At 40.6% G+C, this 21,293-nt stretch overlaps 1 protein-coding gene across 1 annotated transcript in view; it reads right to left on the bottom strand.

Moving 5' to 3' along the window:
* Positions 1-21,293, bottom strand: part of LOC116848412 — a 751,173-nt gene that overhangs the window by 647,938 nt on the left and 81,942 nt on the right. The window contains exon 2 of the mRNA XM_032824486.1: positions 8,482-12,767. Within this exon, the coding sequence (XP_032680377.1) occupies positions 8,482-11,640 (3,159 nt within the window). The 5' untranslated portion in view covers positions 11,641-12,767. The remainder of the gene's footprint in view (positions 1-8,481; positions 12,768-21,293) is intronic.

The following is a 21,293-nucleotide window of genomic DNA, read 5'->3' as shown; positions in this document are numbered from 1 at the left end:
TCTCTCTCTCTCTCTCTCTCTCTCTCTCTCTCTCTCTCTCTCTCTTTCTCTCTCTCTCTCTCTCTCTCTATGTATCTCTCGCAGGGACGATTCTAGTAAATACTCGTCGGCGCATAAACCGAGACCGTTAGTCTCAATTTGTAAGCACCGCGCTAAGTGGCGGCGGAAAGTTACGCCAGGAATTTCGCGAAAACTACGCCACAGTAGCTGGTGGATTTGTAAAAGCTCGCGCAACCAGTTGGCGGGGCGATCGCGCGAAGCGCCCCGGCGTAACAAAAGCACAACGATACCGGTGCGGCGCAAAAGGACCGACATTGTTTCGGTCGTGCTGGAGTTACGCAGAAAGGAGTTTTACGGGCGTTGTACACGCGCCGGTGGTAACCGCCTACGAATGATGAAAAGCGCGTATCTAGCAGATGAGAGAGAAAGAGAAAAAAGAGGGAGAAAGAGAGAGAGAGGAAGGAAGAGACCGAGTTTAGCCTGCGTTGAAAATTTTACGCTTATTCTGAGCGACGCGTATCGCAAACTCGCAGTGTCCGTCTACTATTACCGGAAGCTACCGGAAGCTTGGCGTCCGGCGAGACGACGGAATACCGGTTATTGGCCAGCCGGCCAGCCTCGTTACCTCAGAGATTTTAGACGATACTACACGGAGAGAAAATATTTTGCAGCAAAAATTACATTAATGTTATATTTACTTTCATAATGTTTATTTTTCTCTTGTAAAGCTGGACTATGTTAACATTGTGCTACAAATTATTATACACGGAGAAAATAATATAGTAATTTTCTTTTTTCATATAAATTCTTTTTAGTTCTACTATGTTTCTAGTAAGCTATCAATAAAGCTTGACAAATCGTGCTTCTACGATGCACTCTTTACTTCTTTTCTATCACCTTATGTTTTTCTAATTTAAACTTTTAGCCTTAAGCCAGAAAAAGATAGAGAACAAGAAGCAAGAAGTAAAGAGTACATTGTAGATCACATTTAAGATCTATTTTGCTGAGAAATATTAAATTTTATTAGAAGCATAAAAAAATTTTAATAGCACATTTCAATTTCTAAAATATAAGTAGTGTATGCGAAATATAAAAAGGTTACAAACTACTGCAGAATGTCGTCCTCAGTTATATGTACAAAAAGTTCTATAATAATTTTCAATATAAAGTTCTCTTTTCGTGTAGAAATAGTAAATTTGACGATTTACTGAATGTACGATAAGAGAAATACTCAAGTAATTACAGTAAGTAAATTTTTGTAAAAAGTCAAACGTGCCTAACATATTTAAACAAATATATAGTAATTCTAGTTATAATTTCTGCATAGTCTAAGATTACAAAATTTTGTTATAATATTTATTATGTATTTTTTTCGTATATAAACATTGAGGTAATTGTATTCATATAAAGGGGTATTCGCTCGAAACAGGCCGGAAAATAGATAATCTTTAGTCCTTTATGACTACTATAAAACGTAGAAAAGTGCAGTTTTTTTATCCTACTTATTTATGTATGCTTAAGGGATGCTGGATATCGACGTAATGTATTTTTTATAGTTTGCTTTGCTTTTATATTTAATTTCATTGAGTTGCAGATACTTTCACAGAGTAAAAATACAAACGTCAATGTATTGAAGGATATTATTTTGAAGATAAATTTTTTTTGTTTTTTTTTATATAACATGAGGTATCTTTCGATGTATTGACATTTGTGCTTTCGTTCGGTAGAAGCATTTGCAATTCTACACAATCAAATAGAAAAACGGTGAAAAACATAAAAAAAAATTTTACAGCATTCGAGTAAGTTGTTTCAAGTATTTCCTGGATATACAAATCTTTCTATCATGAATTCATTATAAACGTGCAATTTATTCAAAATACGTACTGAATCGTAGTAAGTTTAGTATTTCAATCTAGAATCTGGAGTTAGAACAAAAATTCTTTACTTAAAATTTCCTTATTTAAGTAAAGTCAAAGCAACTTTTTTTAACGAAGTTTGATAATATTCTTGTCAAGAAAATAAATTCTTTTGAATAAATGATAAAATGAGTTTTTCTCAAACTCGTGATGAGTATATTTTAAGGTTATTATCAAGAAAATATCCCTTGTTAAATATAACTATTATTTAAAAAAGCAAAAGTAAACTGAGTTATCGCTTTTCTCAACAGTAAAACGATAGACTTTCTTCTGCGTGCAAACTACGAAAATTGCATTATGTCCACACAGCATCCCCTTAAAGAACATATTTAAATTTAAACAGGAGATTTGAGAAATTCTGCTGGACGATCGCCCATTGTGTGCCTCGATTTCATTTCGCGTATTTCTTTTGTAAAACGCTTCACGATCGATGTACATCCGCGCAACAACGTTTGCAGGGACGGCAAGGCGAAAGCTCACCTGTAATCACTATACGTGACCGATACGCTTTTAAAGTCTCGTGTAATTTAACAATTCGTCGCACTTGCCCCCGATTTTTTAATCACAGGTCGAGGAACAGAAAGGAGATACTGACATGCTTCGGGACGCTCACAAAGTCCCGGATAACCTCATCGTAAAAGGAGCGCGTTGCAAAGGAGGGTATCGTGGCGTTCTGGTTTTTACACATTGGACGCGCGCGGCACTGTCGTTTACACCGTCGTCGTCGGTCCTCGACCGATTTTTCGTCCTTTTATCTCGCTCCCTATAACTAACTTTTTCTGCTCTTTTTATGGCTTCCATCCTGGCGACGCCGTATCACCGATGTACGCACGACAGCGGGACTCACCGTTCATATTTAATTCATGATGGGCCGTTATTCATAACATTCCTCGACTTAATTCGCCCTCCCTTAGCCGAAAAGTACAAGTTTAGGGCGTGGCGGAACAATTTCGCTCCAACTTCGGCGCTGCTAAGGCCCATTAAATCATCGCGCTTCTCGGCTTCTCGCGCCTCCGGGTGTTTCTTTCGTTGCTGACCGAACATTAACACGAATATCATGCTGAATATAATGTACACATCTACGTGTGCATACTCCCTTCAATGAATGAGTAAAAATGTTTCTGATTAAATCGGCAAGAGGAATATTTCACCGATAATCAGTGGGCAGTCAATGATTTTCAGAGAGAAAATTCCCACTTTATTTTTGTGTCTTATATCTCATTAATTTTGGCTAGTAGTACTAAGATCTCACTGTAAAATCTGTAGGGGAAACCGGGGTTATATCCCGGTATATTATAGCCTCACAGATATATTGCTCATGTGCTTCCTTTAGTATTTATCTTAAGAAGAATAATAGGTTACTTTTAGAACGTGAATCTGCTCCCTGAGTTTTATTAAAATTGGAGTCGTGTTGCAGTTAGGAAATAAAAAAACTGATTTGGTAATGGGTAAAATAAATTTTCGAGTGACTGAATAAAATTGAGTAATGTGTTGCTAGCTAGAGTGAAATTTCTTGCCAATGTATGACATATATTGTTTCTATATAAATGCAATTTTCATTCATAAAATAATTGAAATAAAGCATGTGAACGGACGAGGTAAAGTTAGTCGCTGAACTCAGTACCAGAGCAAGATGACTATGTTGCTGCATGTTCGTATTTTGGTTATTGCAAAGTAAAATATACGGTATAACAGCTCGTAACGGGCATTAATACATAGAAGAAGATTGCCTCTATTATGTTTATACACTCAGTTACAACAATTAGTTGCCTGAGGAATTATAACTTCGAAATTCTAAAATATGGAGCATCTAAGCCCGGTCTCCCCTATACACATTCGTTATATGCCATGCCAAATCCAACGCTCTGCGTTCGTGATGATGTAATTAACGGTCTCCATGTAATTCGCATGGCATTGTCTGTGTTCGCAAACTGCTTCAATCATGGTAGCAATAGCTATTAATCGCTATTAATTGATATTTTTAGCGAAATTTTACTGATTGCAATGCTATGCTTATAAACGAACCATTAGCTAACATTTTATTAGCATTCGGCGAAGAATGTACTTTAGAAAGTACTGGGTTAAGCATACAAATGGAATATCCCGGAAATATAATTTTATTTTCAAGAGTGGCAATTGTTCTCTTATATTGCTTTTCGAAAAAAAAAAGAAAAATATTTCACAACGTTCCGATATATACGCAGAAAAAATAACTGAATATTCCCACAGAGTTCCGATAACCGAACGTTTCTGAAACAATTTCACGCAATTTCGTGGCAGTATATGTGAAATACAAGCATGGTCGTGCGACATGGGATAAAGATTTATATGCGTTAGCGGATGAAACGAATCTGTGTAAATAAAGTTCTGGAAGAACTGATGCAGATAGACCTCCACGATCGTTACGACGTGAGACAATCGATAGTGGAAACTTCACAGTTATTTGAATTGCATTCATGAAACAATAGACTCTATTGAATCAGTCATAAAATTTACATCATACAATGATGTGAGTTCTATGTTATATCGCAAGAAATATACTCAAAACTCCCACTTTTATTACATTTCACACGACATATTATTTTGAACAAATTTTCATCACTTTTCTCGTATCTCTTTTGTATTTCTATTTCGTTAGTCTGTGTAACAAATATGCGTGCCATATGAACTGGCAAAATTGCTACCAAATTTCACGTGTACATCTGTTTACCTGGGCAGTTTTGAAAAGAACGCGCGCGCTCTTCGGCAACAATGCCTGCATGCCTACAGTCGAGCTCTCGTATGGATGAACATATCCAAATGCATAGGATTTTCATTCGCTGGCCAGAAAAGCGCTGACATCCTATGCGAAGTGGGTAAGATTGGCGAGGTGGAATGAACAGAAACGAAGGTATGAGAAGCACTCGACAGAAGGAATATCTCGATATGCTTTTGTTACAATCTGAGAAAAAATACGCGAATATCTGCAAGCGGCATATTGAAACTCGTAACGATGTCACTTAGTCCGCTCGCATTGCAAATCATGATTTACCGTGGCATTGCAATTGGCTACGAATTTCTTGCACCTTGCTCGGTCGATACACTGCTTGGAAGGAGAGAAGGAGGAGAAGAACGAACAGGAAGAACGTGCGTGACAATTGCGCGCTGCTATTTTGCATTCGCCGGTCTCGGACTACCAGATGAATCGTCTCGCAGCCGGAAATGCGAGATGCTCCTTATTTTCTCATTCTCCGACGCGCGTACACTCCGACAGTCGGAATAATATTTACTCTCATGGGCGAGGGCGAGCGTCGAAGCTGTTCATATGCAACGATTCGCTGCCGTAACCCAATTTCGCTTGCAAAATGTCAGCGTAGGTGACCGCGACGACTAACACGGCGGGAAAATATTATTTGCGTTTGTACACACATCGCACATACAGAATCGGGAAATATTCTACGGTGCAGAAATCAAGGATTACTGTATGAGAGCAAGAAAAGAACTCTTTTCATTTCTACTTGAAATTCCGCTACCCCCAATGGAAGCGCGCGCTTTTCAGGATTTCTCGCGTCATTTTCATACTGTGAGGTCTGTACAAGTGATTATTATTCGCGAGAGAGAACGGGAGAGGGAGGCAAAACGAAAAAAGCAAACACACTCGGAGAAAAAGGCCGGCAGTAGCAAGCAATGTTGAGCATTAATCGATTAAAATTACTTATTTGACTGAAATAATCGACAAATCAACAATCAGAATTAATCAATCGTCATGTGGAAAATAACTTAATCAATTGAATAACTTAATCAATTGAGGAAATTAAATTAACTGTTAATCAAATTCTGATGTAATTAATTATACGCTGATCGATAGTTAATTTCAAAAATCGACTAAATTATTCGTGATTGCATTTGTAATCTTTTATTTACTTTCATTATTGATTTGCCGATTATTCTCGTAGATTATTTTCATAGAAAATTTGAACCAATTAATACCGAACACTGTACATACAAAAAATATTCTGCTGTTAAGAAATACGCACTCAGTTCATTTTCCTTCTAATAGTTATCTTCAATAAAGGATATTTTTTTCTTGATAATATTGAAATATACTAGTTTTGAAAAGCTTATTATCAAATTTGAGAAAAGCTTATTATCAAGTATTTAGAGGAAGAATTTATTTTCTTTGATAAAAATTGAAACTATAAAACTCAGACATATAACTCAGATATAAAATTCGGAGAAAAAGTTAGTTTGATTCTATGTAGTAAGCAAATCAAAATTTTGTTTTCAATTTAATATATTTAATTAAAATTTTAACTAGGACCTAGAATATATTTTGAGTAAATTTGATAAAATTTGTAATGAATTTATGACAGACTTGCGGATATATAAACTTATGAAATACTTGAAACGTTGCTCACAAGCAACATTTGCTCAAAAGCAGTGTATATTGTTCTGTATGCGGTGGCAATTTCAGGTGACATCGTATAGAATTTTGTATCCGGATTAATGTATTAGTCCATAAATTTTCTTACAGATTTTTTAGTTGGCATCCTTATGTTAGAAGGATAGTTCTATACAGTTAGCTATTTTTAACATGCTTTGTTAGCTGAGCATTTCAGAAGATATTTTGTGAGGTAATAACATTTAAAGAAATACAGCTATCTTTGTGTTGCGGCTTGAAAATGAAAGGCAGTAATGAGTTTTTCCAGTGCGTTATGCTTTTCTACTTCCGTAAAAATTGTTATAATTTGGCTGGGATGTTTTACCTCACTATTCACTCGACATTGCTCCTTGCGATTATCCGTTTCGCTGAATTATAGAATATATTATAGAATAGTTATCTGTATAGAACTGCTTTGACGGTATAAACTTCGCTTCTTTAGACAATGTGAAAAATCACTTGGAATGTTTTTTGGTCGGAAGAATACAAGAGTTTTAGAGGAGAATTATGAAATTACGTGAAAAATGGCAAAAGATTGTCGAACAGAATAGCGCATATATTATTAATTAAAATTATTTTTAACAAGAATAATATGCATTTCAATTTTGTTTGAAAATTTGCACGAACACTGATAGATCAGTCCAATACATAATTTAATAAACTGTTGGTGTTGTAGTTATTACAACTAAATGACTTGGTTAAAAATAGAAAATTATTAATTAATCCTACATACAAAACTCGTATAATTGTCACCAATTATAGTTGCCACCTCCATATCTTATTAATATCTCATATGTTATTAATTGAAATTATTTTTAACAAGAATAATATGCATTTCAATTTTGTTTAAAAATCCATATGTTTATAAATCCAAAAACTTATGGATCAACCCAATAAATAGTTTAATAAAATGTGTTGTTGGTGTTGTTAGAACAATTAGAACAAAATGATTTGGCTGAAAGCAAAAAAATAATTAATTCTACATACAAAACTCTCTCAGCTGTCGCCTCCAACAGTTGCCATCACCGTGTCTTTTTCCCTGAAAGTCACATCTTAACAAAAACGAGGTATGTCCGTGCATTCGCGCGGTATTTCCGCCATTGTCGATTTATTCACGCGTTTATCCGATTAAATAATAGCCGTTCTATGATTGCCGCCTGAAAAGGTAAATTTGTCGCTGGGTACGTTTGTTTCTAATCGAGCATACGAACAACGCTTCTTCGCACTCACGATCGATAAAACCATGGATTATAAATAAATATTTGGCCGCGAGTAAAATTTTTAGGCTCGCAGACCGCCGAGCGATCAAAGCTACTGAATATTTTACGGCGCGTGCACATTCGATTTGCGAGTGCGCTATTTTTACGAGTCCTGTTTTTTCATTCTTTTATGACTTGGTGGCCCGTCTCCTCTCCTTTTCTCTGTCCCTTCTCGGCCGGGTGGCGGGACCAAGGGCTTATAAAAAGAGCATGTATGTACGATCCCGCGAACAAGGCGCGGCGCACAGAAATCTGGCCCTCGCCATTCGAAACACGTTCGCAACCGGGCGAATAACGTTGCGTACTCGGACGAGACGCTGGTAGCGTCTCGCGTTTTATGGCCGCGACGGCCGAAGAGGCCGAGAACGGCGAACACCCAGCTTCGAAAGTAGAGCGAAAGGTACACAAGGCGCGTAACGAAGTTTTCAAAGACAACACATCGAGTCTGATATCTAACGAGTTCATTCCACTTGGCCGCGACAAAAACTGCAAACAGAGATCTCTATCCGCCTGCATCGCCCGGATCTCGCTCTCTTCCCACTGTCTCCACCCTGTTCTGCCGCGCCGCCATCAACCCCCGCAATCTCCTCGGTCAGGAGCACACAGCTCGTATTCCCCGACATGCTGGGTAAAAGGAGCTTTCCGCCGCAGAAGCGACGCGTTAAAGCGCACCGTTTATTAACCTCGATGCGCGATTCCAATTAGCGGCCTTATGATCGCGCGATGCCGGTGCATCGAGTGGATGCGCGCGCTTGTATTTCGGTTCATTTGAATACGGAAGAGCGGCGCGTTGCCGCGCTCGATAAAAGGGAGGGCACAGATCTAGGGAGGGGAGGAGGAGAGGCCGCGCTTTAACGAGTAAGAATGTTCTTTTGCCGAACGTTACCTCTGCTTCCGGCGACTGCACTATCAAAGACGTCCTCGGTGGCTTCTCCGGCGGTATCTTCTTCAGCGTGCCCGTGAAAGAGCTGGCGGCTAGGCCGGCACTCGTCGCTGAAGCACCCTCGTGACCCTCGATCTGGCACTGCAGCCGGTGAAACTGGGAGAACGAAGTGCGCGACGCGTCGGCGCGATCGAATTGCGGCAGGCACGGTAATGGCATCTGCGACATGTTCGGTATCTGAATGGAATTCGGGTCGGAAGCGTCGTGCTGTACGCGGGGCGTCAGTTTCTCGCACGCGGACGATTGACAGGCCTGAAGGGCGGTATTTTGCGGATACGAAGTAGTCAGGAGCGTCTGGTGGAGGCCGTGCATTGGCTGGTGATTGTGCGCCGGGCAGCTTTTATCCGACGGTTGTTCCTGATGATTGGGAAGAGGGCTAGCCTGAATCTGATGAGTGTCGCTGGCGATCGGCAGCTGCGCGAAATCAGCGGGCATCTTGTGGCTCTTGTCGTTCAGTTGACCCTGATTCTGCAAGGTCTGCAGGCGCACTTGCAGATCGCTCTGCTGATGTTGAAACTGCGCCACCTTGTCTAATATCTGATTCTGATTTTGGAGACACTGTAACTTGGCCTGCAGGTCACTCTGTTGACGCTCGAATTGGCTGAGCTTCTCGGATATTAAATCAAGGCTCTGTTGGTTTTGTAGTTGTTGTTGCGCCTGAAGCGAGTCTGTCTTCTCGCCTTGACCATCCAGCGCATTCTGCAAGTTCTCTGTTTGACTCTTGCTGTGAGTGAGCAGATTGGACGAGATATTGTGGCTCTTGCGATGGCTGTGGATTATATGGTCGACTTGGTCGGTCGGCTTGCTGGTGTTCGTCATGTTCTCGCCGAAATCCGTCACCACGGTCAACACGGTCTTCGTGTCTAGTTTAGCTTCGCTAAGAGCCGGGTACTGGTGACAAAGATTCGGACTCGCTCTCTGCGACGAGACGGCGCTAGCCGCTGGTGCCAGGTTCACCACGGAACCCGTGATAGGCTGTTCCTCGAAGTCCTTCCTCGTGAGCTCCATGTGCTTTGTCAGATCGGCACTAACGTGTCTTAGGTGTCGACGTTGCTCCATTATGGTGCTCTGGCTGATGTTAGGAATCGGCTGAAAGGCCGATTGAGACATTCTCGAGTCTTTGCGATCATCTGGCGGGTGAATCGACCTGATGTCTCTCCTCTCCTCCGACGGATTACGCGAACGCGGGCTTGTGGTAAATATTTGACCTTGCATCATGCTCCTCTCGTGCTCCTGTCGTTGACGTTGTTCCGCCCATATCGCCAGCTCCTGTCTGGTCTTCTCGAAGTTTTGGCTGACGAAGGAGGGACTCTTCTGGCCTCCACGGTCGACGGAGGTTTCGCGTATCGGCACAAAGGGCATAGGTGATCTCCTCACGTCCTCTATTCTCTTGCCTTCGAGATTCATGGGCGATCTCCGGTGCTCCTCGAAATAATCCGACCGTCTGTTCTCCGACGGGATGGCGTTCCTCTGATTCGGACTCACGTTGCCCCATTCGGGCTTCCTGTCCGCCCCTATACTCTTCCTATTTTCCTGTCTCGTGTCAAAGGCCATAGGCGACACCCGCAAGCCCGCATCCAGTCTCCTCTGCTCGGCGGGGAACACTTGATTAGTCTCGATTCTCTTAGCGTCCACCACAGTAGTGGTTTTCCTTCCCGATATGATCTCTTGATTACCATCGCCCGGGAACGTGAAAGTTATCGTGTCGTTGCGCCTTTGGAAGCTGGTGGTCACGTCGACCGATATAGACTTTCTGTGCTCCGACCTCGACACATACAGACCGCACTCGGTGGCGATCGTGTCGACCAGTTTCTCCCTGCCCGACTGGTCGCCGTTGGTGTCCACGTACAGTCCATCTTGTCTGGTCCTGGGATTCTGATTGATCGTAGTTATGTATCTTCTGTCCGGCCCATCCGGCCCAATAGACGCGCCCGTCATTAAAATAGCGCCGTCGCTGCGGTGAATCGGATCCTGCTGCGCAGTCGCGGTTGCCTCATACTTGGCCTTCTGCAGCGCCGGCACGTCGACGCTGGCGGACTTTCTGTGGCCCGGATCATGGGTGATTTTGGAATTGCCGCGGGGAGGCACCATCGGCTTCGGTCCGCGGCAGGGTCGCTCCGTCGTCTGAATCGCGATCCCGTGCCCCACGTTCTGAGCGATCGGCTGGATGATCGGCTGCGTCGGATACTGGCCGATCTCCTGCGAGAACCTCTGCGGATTTGGCGACTGTTGGCCGTATTGCTGTGTAGAATAGATGCCAGCCGCGTGCGGGTTGTACGGCACCGCATTCATTACCGTTTGTGGGTACTGGCTGTAGGGATATTGCGGCTGCGTGCCGAACTGAGCGTAGCTCGGTGGCTGCGGCACGACTACGCTTGAGAAGTACGGGGGAGGCTGGGGGCTCGCGGATTGCGACGGTATCTGCTGAACCGTGACGTATTGACCTTGGCCGCTAAAGATCGGATTAGTCGCGCCACTTTGGCTATAGAGGCTCGGGTCGCGGTAGGTCACATCTCTCGTGACATAGCCGGCTCTGTCGGAGTATTGCGTTTGAGGGTAGATCTGCGACCTCACGTCGAACTGCCCGCGTATCTGTGGATACTGACTCTGATCGTAATCAGGAGCGAATTGCGGTTGCGCCTGCACCGGCACCGTCTGAGTGCTCGTCTGGGACATGTACTGAACCCTATCCACGTTGCTTTTATCTTGGCCATATGGCGGAGGTGGCAGCTGACCCATCGGAGGATGCTTGTCCTCTGGCAATCCCACGGACTGCCTCCTCCCCGACGGATATTGAGCTATCGGGTGAACAGATTGTTGTTGCTGCGTCGGCGGCGGTGGCGCTACTGATTGCTGCTGCTGTGGAACCTGCTGGGACTGCTGATCTTGAGTTTGTCCCGTAAGCGGAGCGTGCTGCGTTCGTTCCTGAGTAAATCGCTCATAGTCCATCGTTCGATTCTCGAAGCCGTTGGAGAGGTCCTGCTTGGCGGTATCAGCCAACGGCTCGGCGCGACCGTTTTGGCAAGTGATCTGCTGATTGTCCGTCGTCTGCCCGGCCTGCCCTTGAGCGTCGCTCAGCCCACCCGATCCCGACTGTGACATGTTGGTGGCCCCCACCGACGGTCGTCCGCCGATGTAGCCGAGGATGCGCCCCAATCCGCACACTGTGACGATTTAATAGAAGACGCTGCCAAAAAGCTCAGACGCCAGCCGGAACGCAGCCACCGCGGGTTGCGTTTCTACGCCTCCGTGCTCGCGTTGGGTCAGCTCGAAGCATGTAACCGTCGATCTCGTGCGACGTCCCCGCCAAATTCCGGATTCTTTTCCTCTGTCGTTTCGATGGTTGCCTCAGTCAAGATGTACTGTGATTCGTTGCCGACGAGCCTTTTTCTGTAGGGATTATATTTCCGTTGGTTTCTGCTTTCACATAGACAACCGCGACGACGGTGCGCGTTTGTTCGCTGCGTTATACGAGTGCGGCGAATAATCGTGGACAATAATCGATGGAAGTCGCTGACCCTGCGCGTGGCGTTCCAGTCGACTCGCCCGCTGATATCTTCCGCGACGGAACGAGATTACGACGGTGAAGTGTTCCTCTTTCTTGTTTCTCCACGCTCTTTCGTAAACACTCGCCGATGTCGAACGATCTCGTTACATACGAGAGTTATCTTCTTCCCTCGTCGTCAATCTCACTTTGTTCGTTATAAGGGACTGCTCAGGTCCGAAAAGGCTCATTCTTCCGATAACAGTGTTTCCTCATTCTTCCCCCGATTTATTAAGAGCAACGTACGTATACATACACTTCTCTGTATATGTGTGTGTGTGTTTTGTGTATGCTCTCGCGATGTATCCTCCTAATTACAAACGTAGACTTTTGATTATCTCGATATTGATTGAGAACACGGCGGCCCTATGTAAATTCTTCCAAATGTTATATCTCACGGTAATAATCTGACTTTGATTTTCCACCCACGCTTCTCTGTACATCTTTTGATTGAGCTGTCTTGATTCTTCCGAACTTTGTAGAAGGGAACTTTCCCGTTTTCGCTTTTTGTTAGCAATCTTGGTCACGGCTGGTCGATGGACGCTCCTGACGAAGAATAGGCCGACGACCTGATCCCATGAACTTCACGCGAGCGTAACTTCACTAATGTGTCCGTTGTCTCGGATAATAAGGTTCGCGTGTCTTCTCTGCATTCCCCGCATATTTCACGAGCGATTCAATTTATCTGAAAAAACACAATTTCCAAATGCACCGAAATGTCTTTCGGTGCATCGGCCGCGTCGTGGATCCTCGCCCTCGACAAATGGGAACAGGATAGAAGCTCGCGTACTTCGAAATGCATTGCATTTCGCTCGAATCCCATTGTTGTGCCCAAAAAGGAGAGTAATTCTTTCTCACTGCAGTGAATTGTCGAATCGGCAATCATAAAATGGCGATACTTGACCGACATACTATCCGTAACAGGCTCGTCATTAAAATATCTTACTAGCTCGTCAATAACAGTCAGAGTCGCAGGGTAATTAATTACTTTTTTAATTAATTAACCCGTTTAATTGACCATTAATATAAATCAATTCAATTGGAAAACGTTTAATTGATTTCAGCAAATTCAATCGAAGGCAATGAATTTAATGAATTCCATTAAAGACCGTTCAGTTGACGATTGGTATGAGTGAAGGAAATTAAAGATCGCTCATCTCATAATTGAACTTTCAGCCTTTCTTCTAAACATGAAAAAGTTTCAAAAATTACTCGTAATTTGCTAAGTTCAAGTACAATTGAACCAGCTTTGATTCCTTTCTCACATATCGATCGTCTGCCGAACGGTGTTCAATTAAATTCGTCGATGTCAAACCTCAATAAAATATTCTTCGATCTATTTTACTCGAATCAATCGTCAATCAGTCAAATTGAAACATATTTATTCAAATCAACTATTAAATTGGGAAACATTTTTTAAAATGAGATTATCACAAATATCAATTACATTTTTTCCTGATTTAATAACTGTTTATTGTTATTAATATTGATATTTTCACAAATACCAATTAAAAATCTTTGTTAATTTAATCATTGATTTGGACAAATATATTTTAATTCGACTGAGTGATGATTGATTCGAGTAAAATCAATATAGATTTAATTGATATTTTCTGGTAACAATACATACACGTATATTGTGAATAGCGAAAATACCTAAAGACGAAGATATCTAAAGAGCTGATCGGAAGAACGCCGAGAACTAATTTGTGCGAGTGCGTGCCGCGCGAATAAGAAATGTCACACGACGATGCACTGCATCGAAACTCGATGCGTTCTATACGGAAACTTCACTATCCTCCTGTCGATAAACAAGAAATACTCGAAACACAAGAAACCTGATTAAATCTCCATTTTGTTTAAACTTCTTTCGATCGGATGAACTTCGTCAAGTAATCGACGTGTTATCGAGTTATCATACAGGACAAACGGGCAACTATGACGCGAGCAAAGAATAGTCGCGCAGACAATCCTATCCCGCGATTTATTTCGGCCCAAAAAAAGCGGAGAATTGTTTTCTCGATTTCCCAAGCGCCTCGTGATCATCGTAGTTCCTACGAACCGACCCATCTTTCACTGCCAGAAAGTTAGTTCGCCAGAAAATGGCGGCGATGAAAAGTTCTCATTGGTTTGCAACTAACCGATGAAATATTAGCAACAGTAAAGCACTGAAAATTCCGCTATCCACGGCGGCTTAGATGGAATAATCAAGAATGTTGCACCAACTTCTGCTCCACATTTAACTCGGGATTGTTTCTCTAAAAGTGAAATAAATGACGGGTCTAACTCTTTCGTTTGCATCTCGCATCTCTGCTTAATGCTTCTCATCCTGGCATTGGGAAGAGAAACTTGAGCGCAATGCGGTTTAACTGCTTTCACTTTAAAGCGACGCAAAATGAGGGACGCAGCGTTACTTGCACGTATTAAATTCGCTCTCTTTCTCTCCTTTCGTCTCGTTCCTAGATTCAATATTTGTTTAACACGTTTACTTAAGCACGCGTTGCTGATCTTTCGATTGCGTCATACGAACAATTTATACCTACGAGTTTCCCAGAGAAATAGATCGCGCGAGGGAGTATCATAAGGAAGTCGAATCGTGCAACACTTCTCTGTAATAAATGGCATTTACAACCTCGTTCATGTAGCTTATAAGCAGTCTAATACCTCGTACATCTAACGTTCTTCCTCACGATGTTGAGACCATTACTTACGTACGGTAATCATAAAATGATAAAATTTTATCTCGCTTTGCCTCACTCTGATTGAAAACGATCCAGTAAAACGGTTTGATATTACTTAATCGTTGAAATATACAGTGTCGTACGTTTACTCTCGCTACAAAATAATTTCTCTGGCTCTTACACACACACAACCATTTATATATAACTTAATATATATTTTATATGGCTTTATATAATTCCTTATTTGGTAATATAACTCTCAAGCAACATCGATTTCTCATAAATTTTCATGGAAGATGCGGAACGCATTTATTTAGCACTGCAACATCTGGTTCCCTGTTCTATAGGTCAGTGTCTCAATAGTTTCGCTTTATACTACTGAATGACAGAAGTCGTTAAAAATATTTTCAAAATGATATTTAAAAAAACAATATAACTATATTTACAGTACATTTATTTTATTTAAATACTCGAATTCGACCTTTTTCTTAAATTTTTTAAACCTGCCAAATGTAGGATTAATTAAGGAAAATTGATGAATAATTAGCGCAATATAGTGCATTTTATATACTAGACATATATTATAAAAAAATTGATTAAAAAATTTATTAGATCGCGTATCGTAAAATGTAATCATTCTCTTTTTTATTTTACTTTTGACATGGTTTTTATAATTTTAAGGAAATTTTTTTTTAAGATAAATTAGAATGAAATTTGAATTAATGTTTGGGAGACGCTTGTGTTACTGTTAGAATTGAAAAGTAATATCATGAGAAAGAGAAAACAATTCGAACTGAATCTATGTAGACAGAGATTAAGGATATATTGTCCGTATAACGCATAAAGCTTGCATAAAGTCCTGCATAAAATTATTGGAAATATGTTATTTCTGTTTTTAAAATGTATAATTTTTATATACGATATAGTTTAATAACACACAGTTTTACTTTACCATCATCTTTTTAGAGTCTATTTTATTTCATATTATTTCTGACTTTTAAACTTTTATCTCTGAATCACAGCAAAACTTTTTATACATTCTTTTGTATATATTTCAAATATGTACATATAAAAATTTAAATTTTTGTCATTACTTTTTAATTCTCTTTTTTTTTTGCTAAAGACAGCAACATTATATTTTTCCATAACACAGAACAGATAAAAATGTTCCTAACGTCAATCATCACAAATACGTCATTTGACATCATGTTTGCTAGGACTTGCACTTTAAAATGCAACATGACTTTTGATCCAGGCTCTGAATCAATGTTAAAATTACTTGTATCACTTTCCAATTACTTCTGTAATTTTTACAAAATATTTATATTATTTTTCAGATATAGATGATATATTCCAAACAGGAAACCTATTCGATGCGGTAAGAAGCCGCGTAACTCCCGATTTAAACGTGTATATAAGCGGCTCGAAATAGTTGCGCTTTGTCACTCATGTTTGACGCGCGTATCCTATACATTTCACGAGTCTGTCTCTCCTTTCTGCAGCTTCTGCAGCTTCGTGTACAGACATGAGCAAATTTTCGTAGATTCGCGCGCATTCACTACTCGCTGCTACAGCGCATCAAAAGCCTAAGCGCTCGCAAAGCAGACATCGCGCAGTACATCTATTTCTACGTTCGCGTGCTCTCCAAACGCATCTATACGCATGTGCTTATAGGTTCTTAATATTCTCGCTCCGCTATGTATCCGTTAAAGCGCGTTGCACGTTTGTATTTCTATCAAAGCCCGGGCGTGCTACGTGAGCGGGCATGCTAGCTAGCTAGCTAGCTAGCATCTAGCTTTGTTGGCACACGTGTACAGGATGACTCAGAGTTAGTAACTACGATCCTCCTAATTTCGGTACATATAAACACAAACGGTGTCTCCTCCTCCTCTTACACCTTCGGGAGCTCGGTCGTTCGGAACGACGCAATCGATTACCGTCGTACGTTGGTATATATTATTGACGCTTTAGCTCGATCGCTTCGGTTCATATGTATTCGCGGGCTGGGTCGCAATGTGTCGAATGAAACGCCCTATGTAAACGCAAATTTCGTGCGTCAAACGACACCTGCGAGAATAACACGCACAACAGGCAGCAGTTGCCGCGCACCTCGACGCGACGTCCGTCAAAAAGAAAGATGAATGCTAATTTCAATGCTGTTTCCTGTAGTTTCATATTTATGAAACGAAACCTATGACTATATAAAACGAAACCTTTGATCCCAGAAGAGCATTTCTCTTCTAACGAAGAGGAATAATATTGTGCTTCGAATTTTTCTCTTTCGATTTTAGAAAAATCCTCCTAAGACTATACAGAAAATTTCGCTAAGGATGAGATCTAGCAGAACGCGAAAAGATTGGAAAGTGACGCTATCATCAGGTGGTGGTTGTGTAGTCATACACGGAAAAAAATAATCTGCTGCAGCAGCGAACTAATTTACTATATATGGACAGTTAAATATAATTCGCTGTGTTAGCTACTTTTTCTTTGCAGCAGAAACTTATTTTCTTGCTATGATAACAGGAAAGTCTGCTCCTACAACAAGAAAAGTCGCTAACGTAGCGAATTTGCTACAGATGGACAACTAAACATAATTTACTGCTTTAGCTACTTTTTTGTTGCAGATTTTCTTGTTATCATAGAAAGAAAATTGGCTCCTGCAGCAAAGAAAAAGTAGCTAATAGCAAATCATGTTAGTTGTCGATATGTAGCAGATCTTTTTTTCTGTGTACGCCTACCGAATCTTTTTTGTTTTACGCGCAGCGCCACGAGGAGAACGGCGGTCCTCAGTGTGTGGACAACACTTGTGTCGAACGGAGAGTAAACGCCTTTTTCTTACTAAAGATTAAAAAGTGGATCATCATTGCCCTATCGGTCATCCATATCCCTATAGAGAATATATTTTTTGGGTCAAAAAAGATAGCTGATAAAATTACAAGTCATATGTTTTAAGATTTCTTAATATTTTTTTGTTTTTATGTCGTTTTATTATATTTCATCCTTATGCTTTTATATTCACTCAGACACTAGTTGCAAGGTGCTATTTCTTGTAATCCCATATTCTAAGCGCAAACTTTTACCGAGAAAAAGTATTCACCTAAAGACAAATCCTCTTATATGTAGCTTTAAGAGGATTCTCTTAAAATTGTTAGCCTTTAATAGAGGTGAATAAGTGTGATTTACAACTCAGACAATATATGTTTGTTAAAATGACAAATGGTAAGAAATAATTTACAACGGTAACTGTTCGATTTGTTTTTCTAACGATCATTAAACAGTAAACGTGCTTTTATTGTGATAACGAAGCGATTTTTCTCAATGCAATATTTTTAGAGTTAGAGAATAACATCATCCTTTATCTACAGTATAAGTTTTGTACCTAATAGAAATTTCATCTATAATAGTAGGAGGGCATTCTGCTTCCAGTAAATATTTCTCTTGATTCAAAAGAAAAAAAGTTAGAATAATATTTTGTTCACTTTATTAGAAGAAAAATACTCCTTCGGTAAGAATTGTCGCTTATGGAATTATATGAAATATTATCTTGCAATTAGAATTATTTTTTCTTGGGTGTTCGAGAATTTTCCTCTTGATTTCAGAAGAATTCTCTTGAATCCATATATAAGAGAATTTCGTTAAGAATAAGTTTATATTCTTTTAAGTGCCCCTTTTTTAATAAAGTGGCCCATTAATTTATTAAATCTACTAAATATTATCCTAACTTTTTCTCTTTCAAATCAAGGAATATGTTACTTGTAACAGGATATCTTCTTATTCGAAGATATTTTTATTAAAAATAAGATCTATACAATAAATAACAGACGAAATTCTTTTAACTTTAAAGGTCTATCTATAACGGAGTTGACAGTAAGCAGTAACGCGTGAGCCGTAAGCAAATTGACCAACTACAATCGACTATTATAAGAATAATCGAATGTGGCTGGTCAATTTGTTTACTGTTTACGTCTTACTGACTATTGCCAACACCATTGTAGATGAATCTTAAGAATATTGTGCCTAAATGTTTCCTTTTTGGTTTTGAAAGAATCCTCTTGGAATCATATATAAGAATAAAATCTTCTAGAGGATTCCGCTAAGGATGCATTTGTTTGGATCGTCCGTTTTCGCGAGTTATTTGCGAGTGATAACGATCGGGGCTGCTGATCCCCCGACGATAGCTCGAGTTGCAACGTCAAATTCCTATTGTCGAGAAGCCACGACTCGCGTAGATAGCATATCGCATACTGTGCCGTGCGTGATATGCGAACAGAAGTGGAATGCATAAACATGAGACTTTGCGGTTCATCGACGACAACGTTACGCCAGTTTACGGGAACTAAACCGTAAACCGAACAACAATGTCTACATTGCAATTAATGCGAATTATCGCGTTTCGCGTATTTTCGCCTGGGACCGCACGAAAGTTGCTCCCACGAGCTCGTCTAATCTATTACTCGGCGGCACTCGACGATCTTGACATCTTTGTACGTCCATTGGACGAATGTCTCTCTTCTGACAAAGTATTAATTCGATCACGCGACTCGGCAGAACAGTTACTCGCCGAGCACGCTCGTAACACGTCTCTTTTATTCGCGGGATTTCATAAATAAAACCAAGGATGCGGTTTTATACACTCTGAAATGCATGAGTAGGAAACTTTTCGTGCGCTTGTTACCTATCGCACGGCACGGTATGGCGCGCGTATTTCTCGTTTTGATATTCCTAAATAATTCAAATCATACTCACGCTCTCTCTCTCTCTCTCTTTTTCTCTCTCTCTCTCTCTCTCTATCGGTTCGAAAAAGTTTTCATAACTCCCCGTCCAAACGAAAGTTCGGAAATATGTACGAGCGCGCGAACGGCAATAGGGGATCCTTCATCCCGCAGGGACAGTCGCGGCCGTCCGGTGGATCACATTCACTGGATTCAGATCAACAGTTAAGATTAATGGGCGAACTCTAAAACTAACTTCATGTCCAAACCGAATTGCCAAATCAGGTCACCCCAACGATTGGTGCACTCGAGCTAACACAAACAATCGACCGACTTGCGACTACCTGCTCCTCGAACTACCTAACACGATCTCTGAATTCGGCTCAGAAGTGCAAAACATCGCCCGCTAGAATCCGAAGCGCGAGCAACCGAAAGAATATAATTTGATTCTTGGCGGAACCGTCTTATGTATATATGACTTCGAGAGAATGCTATAATCCAAAGGAAAATATTCTAACACGAAAAAGAACTCCAGTTGTAATATTCTATTTCTTGTAATTTCATATTCTAAACAAAAAAATTTCATATTCTTATCAAAAGAATATTTATCTCTTTAATGAAGTGAACTTTTAATCTGAAATCTATTACTTTTATTATATATATATAATTTTACTTTTTTCCGTTTTGAGTCCAGAGAAATATGTTTACTTGAAATAGAATACCCTCTTATACTGGAAGAAATTTGTATTAAGAGCAAGACTTGTACTGTAGATGACAGACGAAATTCTTCTAACATTAAAAATATTATTCTTAGAATATTTTTCTTTTAGTTTTAGAGGAATACAAAATTTCTCTAACTTTAAAAATATTGTGGTTTAAATACTTCCCTTTTGGCTTTAAAAAATTCTCTCGAGACCATATATAAGAGGATTCTAAATATAAGATCATATTTTTTGGATAGGAAGACTTTCGGGTGGTTATCGTGCTTTAAAGAAATTTTAGTTGAAGGATGTCGGCTGAGGGAGAACGCGCGAGACGAAATAAGCTTTAAATAACAAAGAATTTGAATTAACTTTTAATTGACGACTTGATGTGCTCATAGAGAGAAACGCGCAACCGTGCCCGTGAAGCTTGAAATCGCGATGATCCAGTGTTGATTTAATGCAAATTTGAGAGACAAAATCTAACGAAAGCAGATTCAAGAGCCCGCTCCGTAATATTCCGACTTGTGTTTTTGATCCAAACAAACGCAACGTTTGCATACCTCTCGACGAGGGATCTGAGGTATGAGCCGCTTATTTCAAAATATGTACTAGCGCGGAATCTCGAAATATTAAAAATATCAGTAGAATTCACAGATATAAGCGGGAAGCGTATTTTGCCAGCGATTGCATCGTGCTGTCCGTATTTTGTTCCATTTTTTTACCTATTATTTCGCTGTATTTTAATAACGTCTATAATCTGCTCGTTAAGCGATGCTTGTGTGTGTGTGTGTGTGTGTGTGTGTGTGTGTGTGTTAGTGTGTGTGTGTGCCAGAGGATATTTTTTCTATCTGAGAGAAGAGAGCTCGGCTTGAAAGGTTAACAAATAGAAACAAAATGCGGCGAAAATAGTTGGGCAACTTCGCCACTTGCGCGCCCCTCTGGCCGTCGACATGCCTCGTTGCGCGTCGCGAATATTTACCCGACCACCTGCATCGATTAATTTCAAGTTTTCATCAATCTGTCTATCCTGGCGACTGACCTAAATGCGAAAGTTCGCATCTCCGGCATAAAGCCGATTGCGATCCCAAACTTTTCCAGCTAGGCTTCATTTCGC

Source organism: Odontomachus brunneus, unplaced genomic scaffold, assembly GCF_010583005.1.
Source record: "Odontomachus brunneus isolate Ranch 3 - 2012 unplaced genomic scaffold, Obru_v1 Obru_scaffold_095, whole genome shotgun sequence".
Classification (NCBI taxonomy): domain Eukaryota; kingdom Metazoa; phylum Arthropoda; class Insecta; order Hymenoptera; family Formicidae; genus Odontomachus; species Odontomachus brunneus.
This window is presented reverse-complemented; position numbering and strand designations above follow the sequence as displayed.